Raw genomic sequence first — 20,962 nt, forward strand, 5'->3', positions numbered from 1 at the left:
TGGGACTTCTGATGTGTGATGGACCGGTCCTGAGTCTGGCTCCTGATGAGTGGGAGCTGGTGTTTCTACCAGCCAATCAGGAAGGGGGGAGAGAGAGAGAGAGGCATTTAAGTTAGATGCTGACGGTTAAAACCACATATTTAATCAGGGTGGGAGTTTCTGCTTGCATAATTGCAGGGGCTGGACTGGATGGATCCTTCAACTCAGGATGCCTTCCAACTGCCCCCACCTTTCGACAGCCCCAGATTGCTCCAGGGGAGATCTGGGGCTGCCTTGACTCACCTTGGACAAATCCTGAATCAGCTTGAATTGATTGATGATCTGGGATTTGCCCAGACTGAGTGCACAGCCTGACTGGCCTAAGATCACCTGGTAAAGTTTTCAGATGGGTGGAGGGTTAGGACAGTGAAATTAGGGACGGAATTATTTTATTTCCAATAGCTGATGTTGTGAACCATCACAGTGTTTGTCTTGCAGATATTTCAGGTCAGCCTAGAAATGTCATAAACTTTACAAACTTGTGTTTCATGGCCCCATTGTCTGCCACCGTTTTTTCTATACCATTCTCCTGTGTGTATCTGCCTTAGCCCTTAGGTGCTGGGCTATTAATGTTCCTACCACAATAAATCTGTTCCTCCTTCAGACTCCTTTTTGCTTTTTGCTGTGAGAGATTCTGGTCCTTGTCTTGGGCTGGGGGTGGCCCATTCTTTCTCTTCTACTTTGTTGTCGAGCATGAAATTTGGGATTTTGCAGTTTCCGTCCTGTGAACAATCAGAACATTTTCAGAGCAGAAAACCCTGAAGGTGTGTGCCAATTAAAGCTAATGCACACCTGCTCAACGAGAGGAGAAAAAACCTAATTTATTTTTGGGTGAGCTGCTCTTACATTATGTTCCTTTGAGATGTCTGCTTTCATGAACTTCACACGCTAAAGCCAGAACGATTTGAGGCCTTGCGGGAACAAGTCCCAAAGAACTGCACAGCGCCTGTGCTGTTGTAAGCCTTGTAGTTAATGCAAATGATGGCAGTAGAGAATGCATTTACACACCCAGTACTTGGGCTAATATATATCTGTGGTTGGTGAGCAGCTATCCATGGCTTCCGCTTAAAAACATGCATAATCTCCACCAGGGTTCCTGCTTCTTTCCTCCCCTTTGGTTAATGTTCTGCATCTTGTAATGCTTGTCTTTTGTCACTAGGTGCCGCTAGAGTTCTGCCCCTAGAATGCTGGCCTTAATGCTTGCAAAGGGAAGCTGCTCATTTAGGCCCCAAAAGAGCTGATCCTCCCAGAATTCTTCATGATTGAGAAGGACCAACTGTTGTAGTTCTTAAGCAGGAGAGCAAATGTAATGAACCAACAATTTTGGGGGTGGGAAGGAGCCAGAAAAAAGTACAGTGGTGCCCCGCAAGACGAACGCCTCGCAAGACGGAAAACCCGCTAGACGAAAGGGTTTTCCGTTTTGGAGGCGCTTCGCAAAACGAATTTCCCTATGTGCTTGCTTCGCAAGACGAAAATGTCTTGCGAGTTCCTGCGGGGTTTTTTCCCTTTCCCCCCACTTTTCCTAAGCCCTAAGCCGCTTATCAGCTGATCCGCTAAAAGCCGCTAAACTGCTAATAGCGCTAATCCGCTAAGCTGTCAATGGGCTTGCTTCGCAAGACGAAAAAACCGCTATACGAAGAGCCTCACGGAATGGATTAATTTCGTCTTGTGAGGCACCACTGTATTTGCATGAGCTGACCTTTCCACCAGCAAAGTAATGACAAAAAGTAGTAAGCTCTGTTACAATGCAAGACAGAATGCAGATAATGGAAAAGAAAATTTGTGAGGCTCTAGCCCAGGGGTCAGCAAACTTTTTCAGCAGGGGGCTGACCCACTGTCCCTCAGACCTTGTGGGGGAGCAGACTATATTTTGAAAAAATAATGAACGAATTCCTATGCCCCACAAATAACCCAGAGATGCATTTTAAATAAAAGCACACATTGTACTCATGTAAAAACACGCTGATTCCCGGACTGCCCGTGGGCCGGGTTTAGAAGGCAATTGAGCAGGATCTGGCCCCCGGGCCTTAGTTTGCCTACCCATGCTCTAGTTGGGCAATCCGAACCCCCATGTGGTTAAAACAGCATGAGAAGGACCAGACTAGCTCTGCCCAACTGTTCCTGTCCCCCCACCACAAGTTGGAGGGCTGGATGTATGCAGTGTGGAACTTTCTCTACTGGAGTGCGCTCCCTGCACAACCTTCATCTTCCACAAGGAGATAGGACTTGCAGGAAGACTTATCTTCTCAATATGTAAAAGGGGGTGAAGCCATGAATGGGAATGCAGCAGAGAAGATGGTACCAATGGATTCCTTCCTTCATCTCCCTTTTACAAAATGAGGCTCAAACAGCTGGGTTTGGGGCTGAATGATCTGAATATGGTTGACTTTAGCCTTCTGGCAATGAGGTATCAAGAATTTCAGTAGGGAACCCTCTTGGTTGTGTTCTGGTTTGATGTTGGAGCCATGAGGAAAGATGCAAAGCTGGAAGACCACAAAAAGCTCCGAGGGAGCTGCATGATCCCCAAAAAATGTTGGGAGCAGGCCTTCTATGCCTCTGTCTCTAGGCTCCACCCCTTGAGAGCCTAAGTCAACCCTCTGTCCTGAAGAGGAACATCCCTCATATGTTCCTCACATGTACCACAGCTTCCCTCCTGGTGCGCTCCTGAACTGGTGATTTGCAGGATGAGGCATCTCCTTATTCAGGGGAAAGGGGTTTCATTTAGGTCTTGGTTCTGGTCCTATAGACCTTGATGGCCTGGTAGACCCTATAGGTTCCTCTGGAGCTTCTTGTCCAACCACCTCAGGCCCACTGGTCTCCCTGTCTTCCACAGTCACCTCTGAGCCCCAGACCCAGCTCCTTATCTGGTGCCCCTGCAGCCTCTGATTCAGTGTCCAGATAAATGGGTTGTGACACCTGCTTCCCCACAAAAAAGGACCCAACATCCCCTCACCGGTTTATGTGAATCATCCTGTCAAACATTGCTCTTTTCCCAGCTGCCAAGCCTTTCACGATCTCGGATGAGTCACATAGGGGAGCCCACCCAATCAGAGATCTCACATATGTGGGAAGATGCCATGATGTCACACGGCCAATCAGACTGGGCTGCCTGATATCATCGCTGAGTGCAAGCCTGGGAAATTCTCAAAGGGAATGTTGTTTTGCTGGATATTTTATGCAGGGGCCGGGGGGAAGAGAACTAGTTTTGACTCAAATGAAAAATGAGAGAGTTGGGTATGTTTAGAATGGATAATAATAATAATAATAATAATAATAATAATAATAATTTATTTATACCCTGCCCATCTGGCTGGGCTTCCCCAGCCACTCTGGCCGGCTTCCAACAAAGATTAAAAATACATTAAAATGTCACACATTAAAAACTTCCCTGAACAGGGCTGCCTTCAGATGTCTTTTAAATGTCAGGTAGTTGTTTATCTCTTTGACATCTGATGGGAGGGAGTTCCACAGGGCGGGTGCCACTACCAAGAAGGCCCTATGCTTGGTTCCCTGTACCTTTGCTTCTCGCAGTGAGGGAACTGCCAGAAGGCCCACGGCGCTGGACCTCAGTGTCCGGGCAGAACGAGGGGGGTGGAGACGCTCCTTCAGGTATAAGAGGAGACTAAGAGGAGATATGCCTGGCGTGCTCTGGTCCATGGGGTCACAAAGAGTCGGAAACGACTAAACAACAACAACAACAAGAGGAGATATGCCTGGCGTGCTCTGGTCCATGGGGTCACAAAGAGTCGGAAACGACTATACAACAACAACAACAAGAGGAGATATGATAGCCAACTTCAGATATCTTAAGGACTGTCACGTGGAAGATGGAGCAAGCCTGTTTTCTCCTGCTCCAGAGGGGAGGGTCTGAACCAATGGCTCCAAGTTACAAGAAAGCCAGAAACTGCCTCAGCCCCTAGGAGTTTGTGCCTATGCCCAACATTCCTATACAGATCCTGTTTTTGCTGATAAAGAGTTAATTCCAACTTGCTCTGTGCAATTTACTGCTGGCTCGCTTCTGTCACATCCTGTATCATTTTAATAGTGAGAGCCATGCTCATGAACAGAGATTCGTAAAGGAGCAAAACAGCTCAATCGGTGTGTAGTTTGACTCTGATTGATTTGTGTGTCATCAGTGAAAGGCCTCCATCCACCATCTGCTCAATGACATCATTAGTTGTGATTCCTGCATTGCAGGGCATGGGCCTAGATGAGCCGGTGTGGTGTAGTGGTTAAGAGCGGGAGACTCGTAATCTGGGGAACTGGGTTCGATTCCCCGCTCCTCCACATGCAGCTGCTGGGTGACCTTGGGCCAGTCACACTTCTTTGAAGTCTCTCAGCCCCACTCACCTCACAGAGTGTTTGTTGTGGGGGAGGAAGGGGAAAGGAGAATGTTAGCCACTTTGAGACTCCTGAAGGGGAGTGAAAGGCGGGATATCAAATCCAAACTCTTCTTCTTTTTCTTCTTTGGGTTTCCTTGTAGCTCTGTATTTCTCTGATTATGACACGGAAGCCACTTAAGGGTGATGGCTGGTTTCTGCGGAAGGTTCCAAATCTCTCAAGCCATCTTGCTTCCAAGAAAGCGAGAGTGAGAGCACGTAATGAGGCTATAGAACATCCCTGACCACTGGTCCTGTTAGCTAGGGGTGATGGGAGTTGTAGTCCCAAAACATCTGGAGGGCCGAGTTTGCCTATGTCTGCTTTAGAACAAGGATCCACAGTGTACACTGAAGGAAACCTTTATACCATGCAATATCCTTTTTCTCCCTTCGAGTAGTCAGATTTCAATTTGAGAGCGAACACACAAGGCTAAACAGAGGGGCTGTGTTGTTCTGAGAAAGTTAATTGCGCTCAAAACTAAATTGGCACCTGGCGTCCGATAAACGATGCAGTGTTCATTTTATGGTGAATATTGGGAGGGACGCAGTCTGCGTTTGGAGAGCTACTAATATAAACTTCTATTGTTGTGTGTGTTTGTGTGTATGTGAGAGTTACACTCCCAAATGTCTGCATCTTCATAGAACCACATAATTGTAGAGTTGAAAGACATCTCCAGAGTTATCTAGTCCAAGCCCCTGAAATGCAGAAATAACAGCTAATGTTAGGATATCACAGAACTTGGAAAAGAAAATCAACAACTAAAGTGATAAAAGCACAGAGAAACCATCCATGCAAGGAATGTCTGGGGCCTTTTTAGTGCAGGGGAACAAGATTAAAAGGGGGTACAGTCAAACTTCCATTCTTGAACAGCTCCGCTTTTGAATGTTTCAGCTCCTGAATGCAGAAAATCCGCAAGTAAATGCTCCGGTTTTTGAACGCTTTTCGGAACCCGAACATCTGATGCAGCTTCCGTTTTGAGTTCCCCTATTGAATTGAGGCTTCCGCTTTCAGTTTTTGGTTTCCTAACGTTTTGGAAGTCGAGCAGTCTTCCGGAATGGATTACATTTGAAAACCTAGGTTCCACTGTACATGATATTCCGGCTAAACATTTAGAAGAACTTTCTGGTGGTAAGAGCTGTCTGACAGTTGAATGGACTCCCTCAGAAGGTGGTGGATTTTTTCAGTGGAGGCATTCAAACCCCTTGCAGGGGTTATTTAGCTATGATCCCTTTATTGCAAGGCTTTGGACTAGATCAGCCTTTCTCAACCTGTGGGTCCCCAGATGTTGTTGAACTACAACTCCCATCACCCCTAGCTAGTAAGACCAGAGCTCAGGGATGATGGGAGTTGTAGTCCTACAACATCTGAGGACCCATAGTTTGAGAACAGCTGGACTAGATAAACCTTGGGGGGTCCCTTCAACTCTACAGTTCTCTGATTCTAAACCTTACCTACAGATCAATCTAATCAACTTCTCCCTTCCTTTCCTCCTATGTAGGATGTGATGTCCACGTTTTTCCAGTTTGGGGCTTCCATCCAACAGGAAGCCATCATCATGCTAAAATTCATGCAATACTACGACTGGCATGTCTTCTCCTTGGTCACCAGCACTTTTCCCGGCTACCGAGACTTCATCAGCTTTATCAAGTACACTGTGGAGAACAGTTTTGTGGGCTGGGACATGCAGAACATCATCACCCTCGACACGCCCATCGGTGATGCCAAGACGACGATTCAGCTGAAGAAGATCCACTCCTCTGTCATCTTGCTTTACTGCTCGAAGGACGAAGCTGTTTACATCCTGGAGGAGGCCCGTTCCTTAGGGCTGACTGGTTACGACTTCTTCTGGATCGTTCCCAGCTTGGTTAGCGGGAACATGGAAATTACTCCCAAAGAGTTCCCTGCGGGGCTGATTTCGGTGTCCTATGATGAGTGGGACTACCGGTTGGATGCCCGGGTACGCGATGGCCTTGGGGTTATTGCTACGGCTGCATCAGCCATGTTGGAAAAGTATTCGTTCATCCCCGAGACAAAGACGAGTTGCTACGGACAGCAGGAGAACGGCGAACGGCCATCTCACAGGCTGCACAAGTAAGGCTTCCTCTGCTCATTTGTTCTTTTAAAAAATGTGATATCTGCAGCTTTTGAGATCTGGGGGGAAATTAGCTGATCTGTGTAGATCAAGGGTGAGGAATTGGTGGCCCTTCAGATGTTGCTGGACAGCAGCTGCCACCATTGGATTGTTACGTGGGGCTGCCGAGAAGGCAGTGAGGGAACTGGCAGAAGGCTCTCGGCGCTGGACCTCAGTGTCCGGGCTGAACGATGGGGGTGGAGACACTCCTTCAGGAATACTGGGCTGAGGCCATTTCAGGCTTTCGAGGTCAGCACCAACACTTTGAATTGTGCTTGGAAACACCTGCACTAGTTGCCATGTCACCTCAATTCAAGGGGCTCACACCAGTCTTTACAGGCCTAAAGGACTCAGGCCCCAAATACCCAAAAGACCACCTCCTTCCCTACAGATCTTCTTGGGTGTTAAGACTGGCAAAAAGGGGAGGGGGTGGATATATTGGTAGTTCCTCTGCCCTCAGAACCTTTGGGAGTGTCAGCCTGGGAGAGGGTCTTCTCTGTGGTGGCCCCTCATTTGCAGAACTCCCTCCCCACATTAGACAGCTTCCAGGGAATGCTAAAGACCCCCCTCTTTACCTTGGCTTGTGACACTCAAGGTGCATATTTTAAGGATCCACTTTATATCTATAATTGTTTGTTGCTTTAAACTTTTTTTAAGATTGTGTTTTAATTGCTGTAGCCCAGCTTGGAACCTTAGAGTGAAGGACGAGTAATAAATTGTATAGTAATAATAATAATAATCCTTGACCATTGGCAGTGGAGACTGGGGCTGATGGGAGTTGGAGTCCAGCAACATCTGGAGAGCTTCAGATTCCCCACTCCTAGTGCAGATGATGATGGTGGTGTTTCATGCACCTTACTTCCTGATGTGGCAGGAAGCTCTGCAGGCAGCATTTTGCAGTGTGCAAGGAGGTCAGGACCTCAGATCAGATACCCGAGCAGTGGAACTCAAGTTCTGCTACCCTTTATACCAACGAGGCAGCTTGAGGAACGAGTTACCAACCCACTGTTTGTATAGCGCCACAACTGGAGGTGGCCAAAGGGTGATATTGCAAGCCCTTATTTTAAATGCTTGCAAACCTTTCTCTTGGGGGACTGTGGGAATGCAGACTCTAACTTGGTCTGCCCTTCTCTTTGCATCATAGGAGACATACAGTGGTACTTCGGGTTAAGTACTTAATTCATTCCAGAGGTCCGTTCTTAACCTGAAACTGTTCTTAAGCTGAAGCACCACTTTAGCTAATGGGGCTTCCTGCTGCCATTGCGCCGCCGGAGCACGATTTCTGTTCTCATCCTGAAGCAAAGTTCTTAACCCGAGGTACTGTTTTTGGGTTAGCAGAGTCTGTAACCCGAAGCGTCTGTAACCCGAGGTACCACTATAATTGAAATAAGTCTCTCACTTTATGAAATGTTGTTAGGGGAATTTAGAGGGTTTTGTGTACAATTATTTTTAATGGCCAACTGCTCTGATAGTCAAGGATCTGTCGCTGCAGATGAAGCACATAATGAGCACATTGAGAAAGGGAAACAGTGTATTCATGAAATGAGTAGCTGCTTGATGAATCAAAGTTGCGTTCAGAACATCACAAAACTGCTAATTTAGGGCTGTTCCAAGTGACCTGTTTATTGAACATTCATTGTGATTTGTTTGCGGGGAGATTAGAGGATGTTGGCTATTTACTGAGCATTCATTGTGATGTGTTTGGAGAGAGGTTAGATGACGTGTCAAAGCAAGTGATATCCCATGCTTTTCCAGCGCATTTCCCCTTCACTTACAGTAAAAAGTCCAGTCTTTTGGGGAGTAGATTTGTTGTGCAAGGCTCTAATTGTGCAACATTGACTGGGATGTGATAGAATCTGACCCCCAAATAACAATAGAACATAGAACATAGAAATGCCCTTAGTCTCAGGTCACACCACATCACATATGTAAAGTACATTTATACCACTTTAACAGTCATGACTCCCCCCCCCCCGAATCATGGGAACTGTAGTTCACTCTCCAAAAAGCTATAATTCTCATCACCTTTAATAAACTACATTTCACCAGGAAATCATGCACTTTAAATATATGATGTGGCTATCTAACCACTTAGATCTTTCCTCCCCCTCACTTTCCCTGAACGGCACATATTTTTCATAAAGTTTCATTTCTTTTCAAACAAGGAGCCTTGCTTTCCTGCTCCTACAGAGAGTCAGATATCGATCGTGCCCTTTTTCAGACTCTGCTATTATTTGCATTGCTGAAAGGGAATGAGACCTTGAAAACGATTCTTCACATAAGTGGTGACAGTGTAAGGCAGGTTCACACAATTGTTGGGTTGATTGTTTGGCAAAGTTGTTGCGGGGGGCACCTCTGAAAAAACACACAATTGACCCTACCTCTTCTCGTGACATAATAATAATAATAATAATAATAATAATAATAATAATAATACTTTATTTATACCCTGCCCATCTGTCTGGGTTTCCCAAGCCACTCTGGGCGGCTTCCAACAAATTATTAAAAATACATTAAAACACCAGTCATTCAAAACTTCCCTAAACAGGGCTGCCTTTAGATGTCTTCTAAACACCAGATAGTTGTTTATTTCCTTAACATCTGATGGGAGGACATTCCACAAGGCGGGCGCCACCACCGAGAATGTCCTCTGCCTGGTTCCCTGTAACTTGGCTTCTCACAGTGAGGGAGCCGCCAGAAGGGCCTCGGCGCTGGAACTCAGTGTCTGGGTAGAACAATGGGAGTGGAGATGCTCCTTCACACAAATTACTCTTCAAAAGCAGAGATTTGGGACATATGCAGTGTTAGGGCAAAGTCTTACCCTTTGCCTAGCCACACACTGAGACCACGGCTACACCTGAATGCCTTGTAACTGAACTTAGACATCATAGTGACCTCCACATTAAAGCCTTTTGGGGGGGGGAAACTGTTTTGGTAGTCGAAAGACTGCATCTACCAGTACGAACACTTTCCTTTTTTTTTAATAAATATTTATTAAGGTTTTTCACAACAAAACAAATGTCACAATCAGAAAAAGAAAAGAAAAGCAAAAAACAGATAAAAAGACAATCAAAAACAGCACGACAAAAACAACAATAAACAAAGAAAAAGTTATTACTTGCTTACTATCTTTAAAACCCTCTTTCCTGACTTCCTCACATCTCCCTTTTCTGTGTTCCCCTTTACACAATCAATTTTAGCAGTTTCCTACCCTCTTTCCAGTCTTGATCAATATTATACATTTCAGCCTATTATGCATTTGGTTTCCTTTTCTTTTAAAACCATTTATCACATGTTCTTTATAACTTAATCCTTTATATCATTTGTTTAGTCACAACATAATAATAATACTCTGGTCTTACCCCTTTTTTTCCATGTCATTTTTACATATTTCTTTTTACCAAATCACTAATGCCATATTATCTTTGTATCCAACATCATTTTAACATTCAAACATTTTACAATGTTTTTGGAGGTATTCTTTAAACTTCTTCCAGTCCTCTTCCACCGACTCTTCTCCCCGATCTCGGATTCTGCCAGTCATTTCTGCCAATTCCATGTAATCGATCACTTGCATCTGCCATTCTTCCAAGGCAGTAAGAACACTTTCCCACCAGTTCCTTTCTCCTCTCTCAAGACACCACATCAGGCTTTGTCTCCTCTTCCTTCTTTCCTCCACTGGATTCCATGACTCTGTCTGAGGCTTATAAAATATCAGGAGGAACCTGGATGATGATTGCATCCCCTTATCATAAGGTTTCCAGACATCCCCGTTTTCCGGGGACAGTCCCCGGATTTAGAAATCAGATGACCAAATCCATCTATTTAGTAGGAAATTGAAAAGTGTCCCCAGATTCATTGAAAAAAATCTGGTAAGCTTCCCTTATCAGCTGCATCCTTATTTACCTGCAGCCTCTCCTGCCTGATTACTGGCCAATCTGTCTGGTATGTTATTCCTGAATGGTTGGAATCACTCAAGGAAAAAATAAGTACAGCAGAGAGGGAAACATGGGATAGACTCATGACTGGGAGCGGCAGCCAAGACCACATAACACTGGTCCTGAAAGACCTACATTGGTTCCCAGTACATTTCCGAGCACAATTCAAAGTGTTGGTGCTGATTTGAAAGCCCTAAATGGCCTCGGCCCAGTAGACTTGAAGGAGCGCCTCCACAGTGAGGTCCAGCGCCGAGGCCCTTCTGGCAGTTCCCTCACTGTGAGAAGCGAAGTTACAGGGAACCAGGCAGAGGGCCTTCTTGGTAGTCTCGAGAGAGACAGAGGCCAACAACAACAACAAAATCTCTCCTGAGACCCCAGAGAAATAAATTATGAAAACCTGTATTCTTGTACATACACCACAACTTATAGCAGTGCACATCTGTAGAACACATTCTTTTTATGTGACCCACAAGTTAATTATAAACCTTTGGAACTGGTCTTTGATATTCAGGAGAATTTGCAAATGAAATGAAGCTCCTCCATTCTCCCACAAAGATTTCTTTATGCTTTATTCCTCTTGCTAGTCTTCATTTGTGAGTCAATTTCCCCCCGCAAGGGCAATACATCATACTCTCTTGTACCAAGCATTCGAGTTCGCAACTTTTAAGTCCTTCTAGAATGTGGCTATCGCCATACATGCAGCTATTAAGAGAAATCCAATTAGTAGTTTATCCACCAAGTCCTGATTCTCATTTAAATACAGATTCAGTTACACAAGCTCTGGAGACTTTGTGACATGCTGGTGTGTGATTTTACTCATCTCATTAAATGCTTGTTCCCCAAAATTTACCACCTGGGGGCATGTCCACCACAAGTGCCTATAGCTGCCTCTGTGCCCACACCCTCGCCAGCACATAGATGACATTATGTTTATGCATATATGAAAGCTGCCTGTTCCAGAAGCTGCAGTGAGTGTAGAAGGAAGCAGCTAAGCTGCTCATGGGAACAGGTCATAGTTGTCAAGTGTCCCTTATTTGAAGGGACAGTCCCTTATTCCAGCACCATGTCCCGCTGCTGTCCCTTATTGATGGATGTCCCTTAAATGTCCCTTAAATGATGTCCCTTAAATTTCAAAGGAAGCAGCTCCTCTCCCTCCCTCCCTGCCGGCCAGGGAGGAGGGAGGCTCCAACTGTGTTGCTTGGCTGTGTTGCTCACCCAATAAGGAGTCTAAGAACGACTGGGGGGTGGAGCTTGCATGCCTTGTCCTGATCAAATCGGCCGCGTTGCCTGGGGACTCGCCTTTGCTCAGCGCTTCCCAGCAGAGAGGTGACGGTGGTTTTCCTTGCTGCATCCCCTTTGCCGGGTTGCTGCGCTGTGGGAACCACTGCTTGAGGCTTCGTTTGGCTGCTGGCTGGGCTTTCTGCCTTTGGCTTGGAGGGGCTCAGAAGTTGAACATACCTGTGCTTGGAAAATCCCTTATTTTGGCTGCTGATCCCTTATTTTCGAGGCTGCTAGTCCCTTATTTTCAAATCTGTAAGTTGACAACTATGCAGTGAGTGTAGAAGGAAGCAGCTAAGCTGCTCATGGGGACAGGTTACTGGCAACATGTTGCTTTTTTGCTCAGAGAGCTTCCAATTTGTGTCTGGGTTCAAAAATTATTTATTATTACATAAATGCTGTAAAATGTTATACCCGATTTCTTTCCCTATTTATATAATAACGATAAATGCACTATATAACCACAAATAAGTCACATTTACATAGACTTTCAGCTCCTGTAGAAACATATCCATAAATATTCACCTAATCAAAAAAACTGCAATATCCTACTGCTCCCCAGTATAACATACATCATCGTATCGCTACAATACATTTTGTTCTTCCTATTATTAAACACCTTAATCTATGCTCCTGGATCATAACTTATTTTAAGATGTTTGGCTTCCCCCAAACTATGAATATCGGTTTGCTGAATCCTGTTCTTTGCTGTTCCAACAGGAGAAGAGCAAACTTAATTTCTAAATGCACTCGTTTTCTCATTGCCTATCCTGTTAGATCAAGCCAGAGGAGCTGGCTTGTAAAATTTTTATTTCCCTTTGAGAAATAAAACATTGCACCTTAAGATTCCACCATCACCGTTCCATGAGATAGGCTTCTCCTGTTGGATAAAGTTGGAATAAGGCAGTGCCAGTTTGGAAGAAAAATGAATAACTCTCGCCATCCTTCCTAATGACACTCATTCAAACACATCCAGTGGTTTCACAGGATGAAGCTAGGAAATGGACTCTGGAGGAACTCTCACCCTTTGCTAAAGCCATCTGAGTATGCCTCTGTTTCCACAGGCCTTGCATTACTGATCGCGCCCAAGATAGCTTTGATACGGACCACATTTCATTAATGACTTTAATCCCTTGCACCTTAAATAATTTGGTTGAGCTGGGACCGAGATCTTAATTAGAGCAACTCTCATTTCACGCATGGCTGCCTTTCGATGGGCTTACCTGCCGGAGTTGGCTCGCAACGCCACTTGCAAATATTTTGCTTCCTTTTTTCTCCCCCCCCCCTTTTTAAAAAAACCCCAAACTATAATGCTTAAAAAGGTTGATGTTGCGTATTCCGGAAGCATTGGGACAGATCAGGGGGTCTGAGATGGGCACATGTGGAACCCTCCTGCCTCTTCCCCGCCCCCATGCCAGTAGCTGGCAGAGCCAGAGGGAAAAGTAGGTGTGGCCATTTCACACAGTAAAAGCCAGAGAGTTCTAGATACCGTATTTTTCACTCCATATGACGCACCTGACCATAAGACGCACCTAGTTTTTAGAGGAGGAAAACAAGAAAAAAATTATTCTGAACGAAACAGTGGATGTATGATTTTTGTGGTTCATGCTGTGGCCACAGACATGTGATCTGATGGTGAATTTGGGGTGACCCAATCAAAAATCCTGAGGATCCATGGGCTTTTACCTCTCCCCTCCCAGGCAGCCTCCTAGCATCCCTTATTTCTCTTCCGATCCCACCGATCAGCTGTTTCCTTTCAACACTCCCTTCCCTCTTGTTTGCCTTAGTGTTTTTTCCTTAGCTGGAGCAGTTTTTTGTTCCTCTTTTTCTTCTAATGTCTCTCCTTATTGCTTTAGTCTTCCTGTTCCCCCCCTTTGCAAGTTTTCTGTCTTCACCTCCGCCCTCCCAGGCATCCTCCTTTATTGCTAGCATCCCTTATCTCCCTCCCGACTGCTTGCTGATCAGCGGCTTTGTTTCAACACCCACTTCCCTCTTTCAAAAAAAAAAAAAAAAAAAAAAGCATGATCTGCTTTTTGACCCTGGGCAATTCGGGTCCAGGGACCACACATTCGCTCCATAAGACGCACAGACTTTCCCCTTTACTTTTTAGGAAGAAAAAAATGTGTCTTATGGAGCGAAAAATACGGTATATACCGGTATATGCATGCATACACATTTCTTCATCCAGGCAAGCAAGAAGCATTACAGAGCAGGGACATGTTCCAGGCAAGCAAGAGTGTTCAGGAAAGGTGTGGAGGAGTGCTGATGATGAGGAGACCCCTGAGGGCAATTTCATGAGGTCTAGAGGGCCACATATACCCAGCCTCCGTTTTCAAGGCAATGCCACGAAGAGTAAATCAACAGTGACATTATGACGCCCTGTTTGCATACATACCATCCTTCCGGACCTCCTCATTAAAAAGCTGAGTGACATGAACCTTTCTTCTACCATCTGCGACTGGATTAAAGACTTTCTGATAGATTGAACACAAACAGCGAGGATTGGACATATAACATCTAATTCCTTGAAAATCAGCACTGGCACACCACAGGGATCTGTGCTAAGTCCCTACCTGTACTCATTGTATACATACGATTGTGTATCATCTGACCCGTCTACTGCAGTTATTAAGTTTGCAGATGACACCACCATAATGGGTTTAATAACAGGTGGAGACGAATCAGCGTATAGAGGGGAGGTCCAAAAAATATATACATGGTGCCTAGGGAACAACTTGCACCTTAATATCAGCAAGACAAAGGAGATGGTGTTGGACTTTTGGAGGAAGAGAGGAGAACTAGCCCCGCTGTACATGGGGAGGGCTGTGTGGAGAGAGTCTCTTCCTTTAAATTTCTAGGAGTTTATCTCAGTGAAGACCTTGCTTGGAAAATAAATACAGCCCAGGTGGTTAAGAAAGCCCAACAGAGACTCTAACTCCTCAGAGTTCTGTGAATGAATGGTGTCAATCAACATTTGATGATCTCCTTCTACCGGTCAACAATAGAAAGTGTCCTTTCATACTGCAGCATGGTGTGGTACGCTGGTTTGACATCAACTGATAGGAAGTGCCTACAGAGGGTGGTGAATACAGCACAAGATATTATGGGCTGTCCCGTGAATCCGCTGGATGAAATAGCAGAAGAACGTTGCCTCAGGAGAGTGAGGAAAATTCTCAAGGATGATTCACACCCTGGCCGGCACTTTCTTGATCTCCTGCCCTCAGGCAGAAGATATAGAAGCATGATTAGTCGCACCAACAGGGTACAGAACAGCTTCAATCCGTGGTCTGTTAGGCTGCTGAATGAAAAGATAACAACAGGGCAACTGACTGTCGGGTTTGGTGGGTGTGCGTCAGTAAACGAGGGGAATTAAGACTGAGAGAGCTGAGTGGGGGGGTGTAATCTCACTGTATACAAGTTGTACAAGTGACAATTAAGTATTTCAATACTGGTGTTATACACAACCCAACCCAATCCCCAAGAGGTGAGAGACTCCGGGGATGCCAGCATCTCCTGAGGGTCTGGTTCCTTGGAATGAAGGTCAGTGGAGATGTCTTTAGGATGTGTGGTTTTATTTACACACATATCTACAACCTGAGCATAGGGTAGAGGGGCTCACAGCATCAACACCCGAACAGATCTTGCTTCCCCATTAGGTCTCCCAGGAAGGCTTGAGCCCAGGCCAGGGCACAGCGTGGCCCTGTGCCCCCAGCTTACAGCACCAGCCCATCTCTTTCTCGCAGCTTCTCCTATACAAAAGGTCCCCTTAGCTTATTGTTCTACACCCTGGAATAATGTGGCACCCAACCAAGTTAGTTGGGGAAAGATCCACTCATTTGTCTGTATGGCAACCTTTTTGGAGATGATAAATCGCAACACTTAGCCAAAGCCATTACTTTAACAAAGAAACTGGTTGGGCTGGCTTAGCAACCTCTTCAATTACATTCTAAGCAAACTTAGACCCAGGATGATTTCCCCAAACTAATAACACTATAGTCATACCTCAGGTTACAGACGCTTCAGGTTACATTTTTTTGGGTTATGGACGTGATCCTGCAAGGATCATGTTTGCAACCCAAGTGTCCACTGTACTCTCCAATAGCTCCATACCACGTTCACAGGGCCAGCGCCACCATGATCCAGAGTCAGGCATCTGCCACAGGCAGTGGATACTGGAGGATGGAAGCAGCCTCCCTGGCTGCTCCCATTCTTCTGAGCTGGCAGTCCCTAAGGGTGAAGGCAGTTCAAAGATGGAGTTGAGTCTTGATTAGCAAAAACACGATCTCCATAGACTTGGTTGTGTGTCAGGCTTAATGAGCAGAGCACCTCATTCCCGGTAATCTTCCTCCATGAAAACCAGCTCTCAGACAAGGCGGAGAGGAGCTTATCACTGCAGAAAACACCCATGACTCTTCACCAACCTGATCCATCTCTGCTTCTGGGCCAGAGGTATAGCATTGGTGGGGTGAGGGAGGGCCATTTCCCTGGGTGCATTTTTCCCCAGGGCGCATTTTGCTCCTTGCGCTGCCTCTGCCAGCCTCCCGCTGCTTTGCGAGTCCGATCCCACATCCCAGTTAAAGTGCTTGTTTTAACATCCTTAAAATATCAGCAACTTCCCTTCTTCTCTTTCTGTGGTTCATTTTGTATATCTTATATCCCTGCATATTTTACAAAAACTGTACCATTCTGCATTCCATTATTCCACCCATCAAAACTTATTTACACTGTTGGATTTATTTTAATGCTGCCAGCCTTTTCAGCTGTACACAGTTATTTCCCATATATTCAAGAAATGTTTTCCAATCTTCTCTAAATGTATGTTCTTCTTGTTCTTTTATTCTATATGTTAAGTCTGCAAGCTGTGCATATTCTGTCAACTTAAGTTGCCATACTTTGACTGGGATCTCGCTCGTTTTCCATTTTTTGGGCTAGCAAAACACGGGCCACAGTAGTGGCATACATAAATAACCCTTTTTGACACTTGGAAATTTCAGTCTGAATTATCCCCCAAAGAAAGAACTCTGGGGTTTTTTTGGGGAAAGTACTTTTAAACATTTTTTAAATTCATTATGGGGGAAAAATGGATCATTTCCCAATACCCTTTTACCCTTTTACAAGTCCAGTTTCTGCCCCTGATTCTGAACTTCTCTGTGCCATAGACTCTCTGCACTCACTAAGCCCTGTCACCTCTCCAGCTTCCAACATCTCCTCTTCCAAGTCTTTGTGTGTTCAGACTCAGATATCTCCCCCCTAAATAAATTCACATTTGACTCAAATTTTAGTTTTGGTTTTGGGCAGAATTTAGGCCACAACTTTATTGATTACAGAAAATGAGTGGTTGCATAGGGTCTGGTTCGACTAGCTCCCTGCACCCTTGCAGGCAGCGCTGACCCAGGGTTCCAGCCTAGGTCAGCCAAGGGTGAACACCTGGGTAGGCAAAAAGCCGGGCACAGACTATGTTCACCACCCAGATGCCCCCATGGACTCAGGCACAGGCACAACCCCCTCTCGGGGGTTGACCAAACCAGTTGAGTCCCTGGATTCCTTTAACGGAATACCCTTCACATAGGGATGGCGAGAGCGTTCCCCCATCCCTATCACCTGAACCAGAGCCTATCCGCAACCTTACAAGTTGTGATGTTTTGCTATGCGGCAGGCGAAACCCAAACGGCAACAGCCAATCAGCCAAGTGGGGAAAATTCCTGCCATGCCCCTGTCCCAACGACAGACAACACACGACGGCATAGCAAGGTCAAGCGCGAAGCCCTAAAAATAGGGAGAGGTCGGTGGTTGTTCTGAATGCACGAGCCGAAAGAGGAAGATCTGGGTCACGTACATGGGTATATCCGTTTGGACTGTGCCCCATTGGCCAGATTAAACCCAACATCAAAGGACCTACCAATCGGGTGTTGTGGCTAGCCAATCTTACCCACCCACAACACAGGAGGTCAGTCTCCAGGTCTCACCACAACACATGCCCTCTTTTAGGGAGGACACGATTTCCTCTCTTTTCCCTCTGACCACTCATTGTCGTCTCACCACCACTCCCTGGGCACTGAGCCTTCTTCCCTTGGTAGTTCCCCAGCTGGTTCCTTCCACCATTCCTCTGTGTCCAACCAGTCTATGATGTTGGCTTCCACCAGGTCTAAACAATCCCACGGTGAGACCAATCATTAGCCAGAGAGCAGGAGCAGACCAGGATGTTAAGGCCTAGTTTTGAGTACAAAAAGAGCTGGGCCCCAAATCTTCTGCCCTTGGCTGTCATCCGGGGCTGCATGCAGAGTTTACAGTTACTAGAGGTGGCGGCTATTACAAGGTGGATGTTGATGACTATCCGTTAATGGAGATCTCCGATTACACTTAAAACAACAGCAGCAACAACAGTTCATCCATCAAAATGCTTGCATACTCTGCCAATGCAGGAAGCAGACTTAATTGTGTGTGGCTTCTTTCCCCAGCATTGTGTTTTCAAGGCTGCCTTACAAGTTGTTGTTGTTGTTTGTTATTTTGCACTGCAGAAGTCAATACATATGTCAGGGATGGGGGAAATGGCATAATGAGAGAAGGCATTTCAAAGGCTCCACTTGTGACTTTTTAAAAATCTGGTTATGAGTGAGTTAAAGGAGCAGTTCGTGTTACAGATTTGTTCACTCAGTGGCTTGTTGTTGTTGTTGTTTAGTCGTTTCCGACTCTTCGTGACCCCATGGACCAGAGCACGCCAGGCACTCCTGTCTTCCACTGCCTGTCAAACTCATGCTGGTAGCTTAGAGAACACTGTCCAACCATCTCGTCCTCTGTCGTCCCCTTCTCCTTGTGCCCTCAATCTTTACCAACATCAGGGTCTTTTCCAGGGAGTCTTCTCTTCTCATGAGGTGGCCAAAGTATTGGAGTCTCAGCTTCAGGACCTGTCTTTCCAGTGAGCACTCAGTGCTGATTTCCTTCAGAATGGAAAGGTTTGATAAGGGGCACTCAGTGGCTACTAACCCCAATCACTGTGTTCTACCTCCACTGTCGGAGGCAGTGCACTTGTGAATACTGGCTGCATAAAACCTCGGGAGGGGAGAGCAGCCATGAGCACCCCCCTCTAGGGAGGAAGGCTGCGGCTCTGAGGTTTCTTATTTTAGAAAGAAAGGGTGAGTAAGAGGGAGCGCGATCGGAGTTTACAAAAGTATACATGGCATGGAGGAAACGATAGAGGAATGTTTGCCTCCCCATCTCTCATAACACTAGAACCCAGGGACACCAAGTGGAGCTGAATGTTGGAGAGGTAAAAGAAAGCATATATTCGTGCAGTATAGGGATGTGGGTGGCACTGTGGGTCAAACCACACAGCCTAGGACTTGCTGATCAGAAGGTCAGCGGTTCGAATCCCCACGACGGGGTGAGCTCCCGTTGCTCGGTCCTTGCTCCTGCCAACCTAGCAGGTCGAAAGCACGTCAAAGTGCAAGTAGATAAATAGGTACCACTCTGGAGGGAAGGTAAATGGCGTTTCCGTGTGCTGCTCTGGTTCGCCAGAAGCGGCTTTGTCATGCTGGCCACATAACCCGGAAGCTGTACGCTGGCTCCCTCGGCCAATAAAACAAGATGTGCACCGCAACCCCAGAGTCGGTCATGACTGGACCTAATGAACAGGGGTCCCTTTACCTTTACCTTTATTTGTGCAGTGCAGAGCAAACTTTTGGAGTGCACACCTGCAGAGGCAGTGAGAGCTCCGGACTTGGGTGGCTTTAAAAGAGGACTTGGCAAATTCATGGAAGGAGAAGGCTACCAATGGCTACTGGCCATGATGGCTCTGCTCTGCCTCTGCAGTTGTGGGCAGTAATGCTTTTGAATACAAGTTACTAAGAACTTCAGGAGGGGAGAGTTGCTCTTGTGAGCAGGTCCTCCTAGCAGGTTTTCCATAGGCATCTGGTCGGCCACTGTGAGAACAGGATGCTGGAATAATAATAATAATAATAATAATAATAATAATAATAATAAATTTTATTTATACCCTGCCCTCTCCAGCCGAGTCCGGGCTCAGAGAGGCTAACACCAAGTATAAAACAATTGATTAAAATACAACTATAAAGGTAAAGGTAAAGGTACCCCTGCCCGTACGGGCCAGTCTTGACAGACTCTGGGGTTGTGCGCCCATCTCACTTAAGAGGCCAGGGGCCAGCGCTGTCCAGAGACACTTCCGGGTCACGTGGCCAGCGTGACATCGCTGCTCTGGCGAGCCAGAGCCGCACACGGAAACGCCGTTTACCTTCCCGCTGGTAAGCGGTCCCTATTTATCTACTTGCACCCGGAGGTGCTTTCGAACTGCTAGGTTGGCAGGCGCTGGGACCGAGCAGCGGGAGCGCACCCCGCCGCAGGGATTCGAACCGCCGACCTTTCGATCGGCAAGCCCTAGGCGCTGAGGCTTTAACCCACAGCGCCACCTGCGTCCCACAAAAAATACAACTATAAAACAAGATTAAAATACAACATTAAAATGCAGCCTCATTTCAGTAGAAACTCAAATCAATAAACTTTTTGGGAATGGAAACGTCAGCTCCTGTAAAGTCAATACTAAGTCATCCTGGTTGCTTGATTGCCTGGAAGTCATTTTGGACTCACAGCTGTCCATGGAGGTGCAGGTCAATTCTGTGTCCAGAGCAGTTGTCTACCAGCTCCATCTGGTACGCAGGCTGAGACCCTACCTGCCTGCAGACTGTCTCGCCAGAGTGGTGCATGCTCTAGTTATCTCCCGCTTGGACTACTGCAATGCGCTTTACGTGGGGCTACCTTTGAAGGTGACCCGGAAACTACAACTCATCCAGAATGCGGCAGCTAGACTGGTGACGGGGAGTGGCCGCCAAGACCATATAACAACCAGTCCTGGAGGACCTACATTGGCTCCCAGTATGTTTCTGAGCAAAATTCAAAGTGTTGGTGCTGACCTTTAAAGCCCAGTATACCTGAAGGAGCATCTTCACTCCCATTGTTCAGCCCGGACACTGAGGTCCAGCTCCGAGGGCCTCCTGGTGGTTCCCTCACTGTGAGAAGCAAAGTTACAGGGAACCAGGCAGAGGGCCTTCTCGGTGGTGGCACCCACTCTGTGGAATACCCTCCTACCACATGTCAAGGAAATAAACAACTATTTGACTTTTGGAAGACATCTGAAGGCAGCCCTGAATCGGGAAGTTCTTAATGTTAGATGTTTTGTTGTGCT

General features: G+C 46.2%; 1 protein-coding gene across 2 annotated transcripts in view; it reads left to right on the forward strand.

Annotated features, from left to right (window-relative positions):
- Nucleotides 1–20,962, forward strand: part of GRIN2A (glutamate ionotropic receptor NMDA type subunit 2A) — a 240,411-nt gene that overhangs the window by 136,689 nt on the left and 82,760 nt on the right. For both annotated transcript variants that reach the window (XM_079953670.1, XM_079953669.1), the window contains exon 4: nt 5,918–6,510. In XM_079953670.1, the coding sequence (XP_079809796.1) occupies nt 5,918–6,510 (593 nt within the window). The remainder of the gene's footprint in view (nt 1–5,917; nt 6,511–20,962) is intronic.

Source organism: Podarcis cretensis, assembly GCF_951804945.1.
Source record: "Podarcis cretensis genome assembly, chromosome: 14".
Classification (NCBI taxonomy): Eukaryota; Metazoa; Chordata; class Lepidosauria; order Squamata; family Lacertidae; genus Podarcis; species Podarcis cretensis.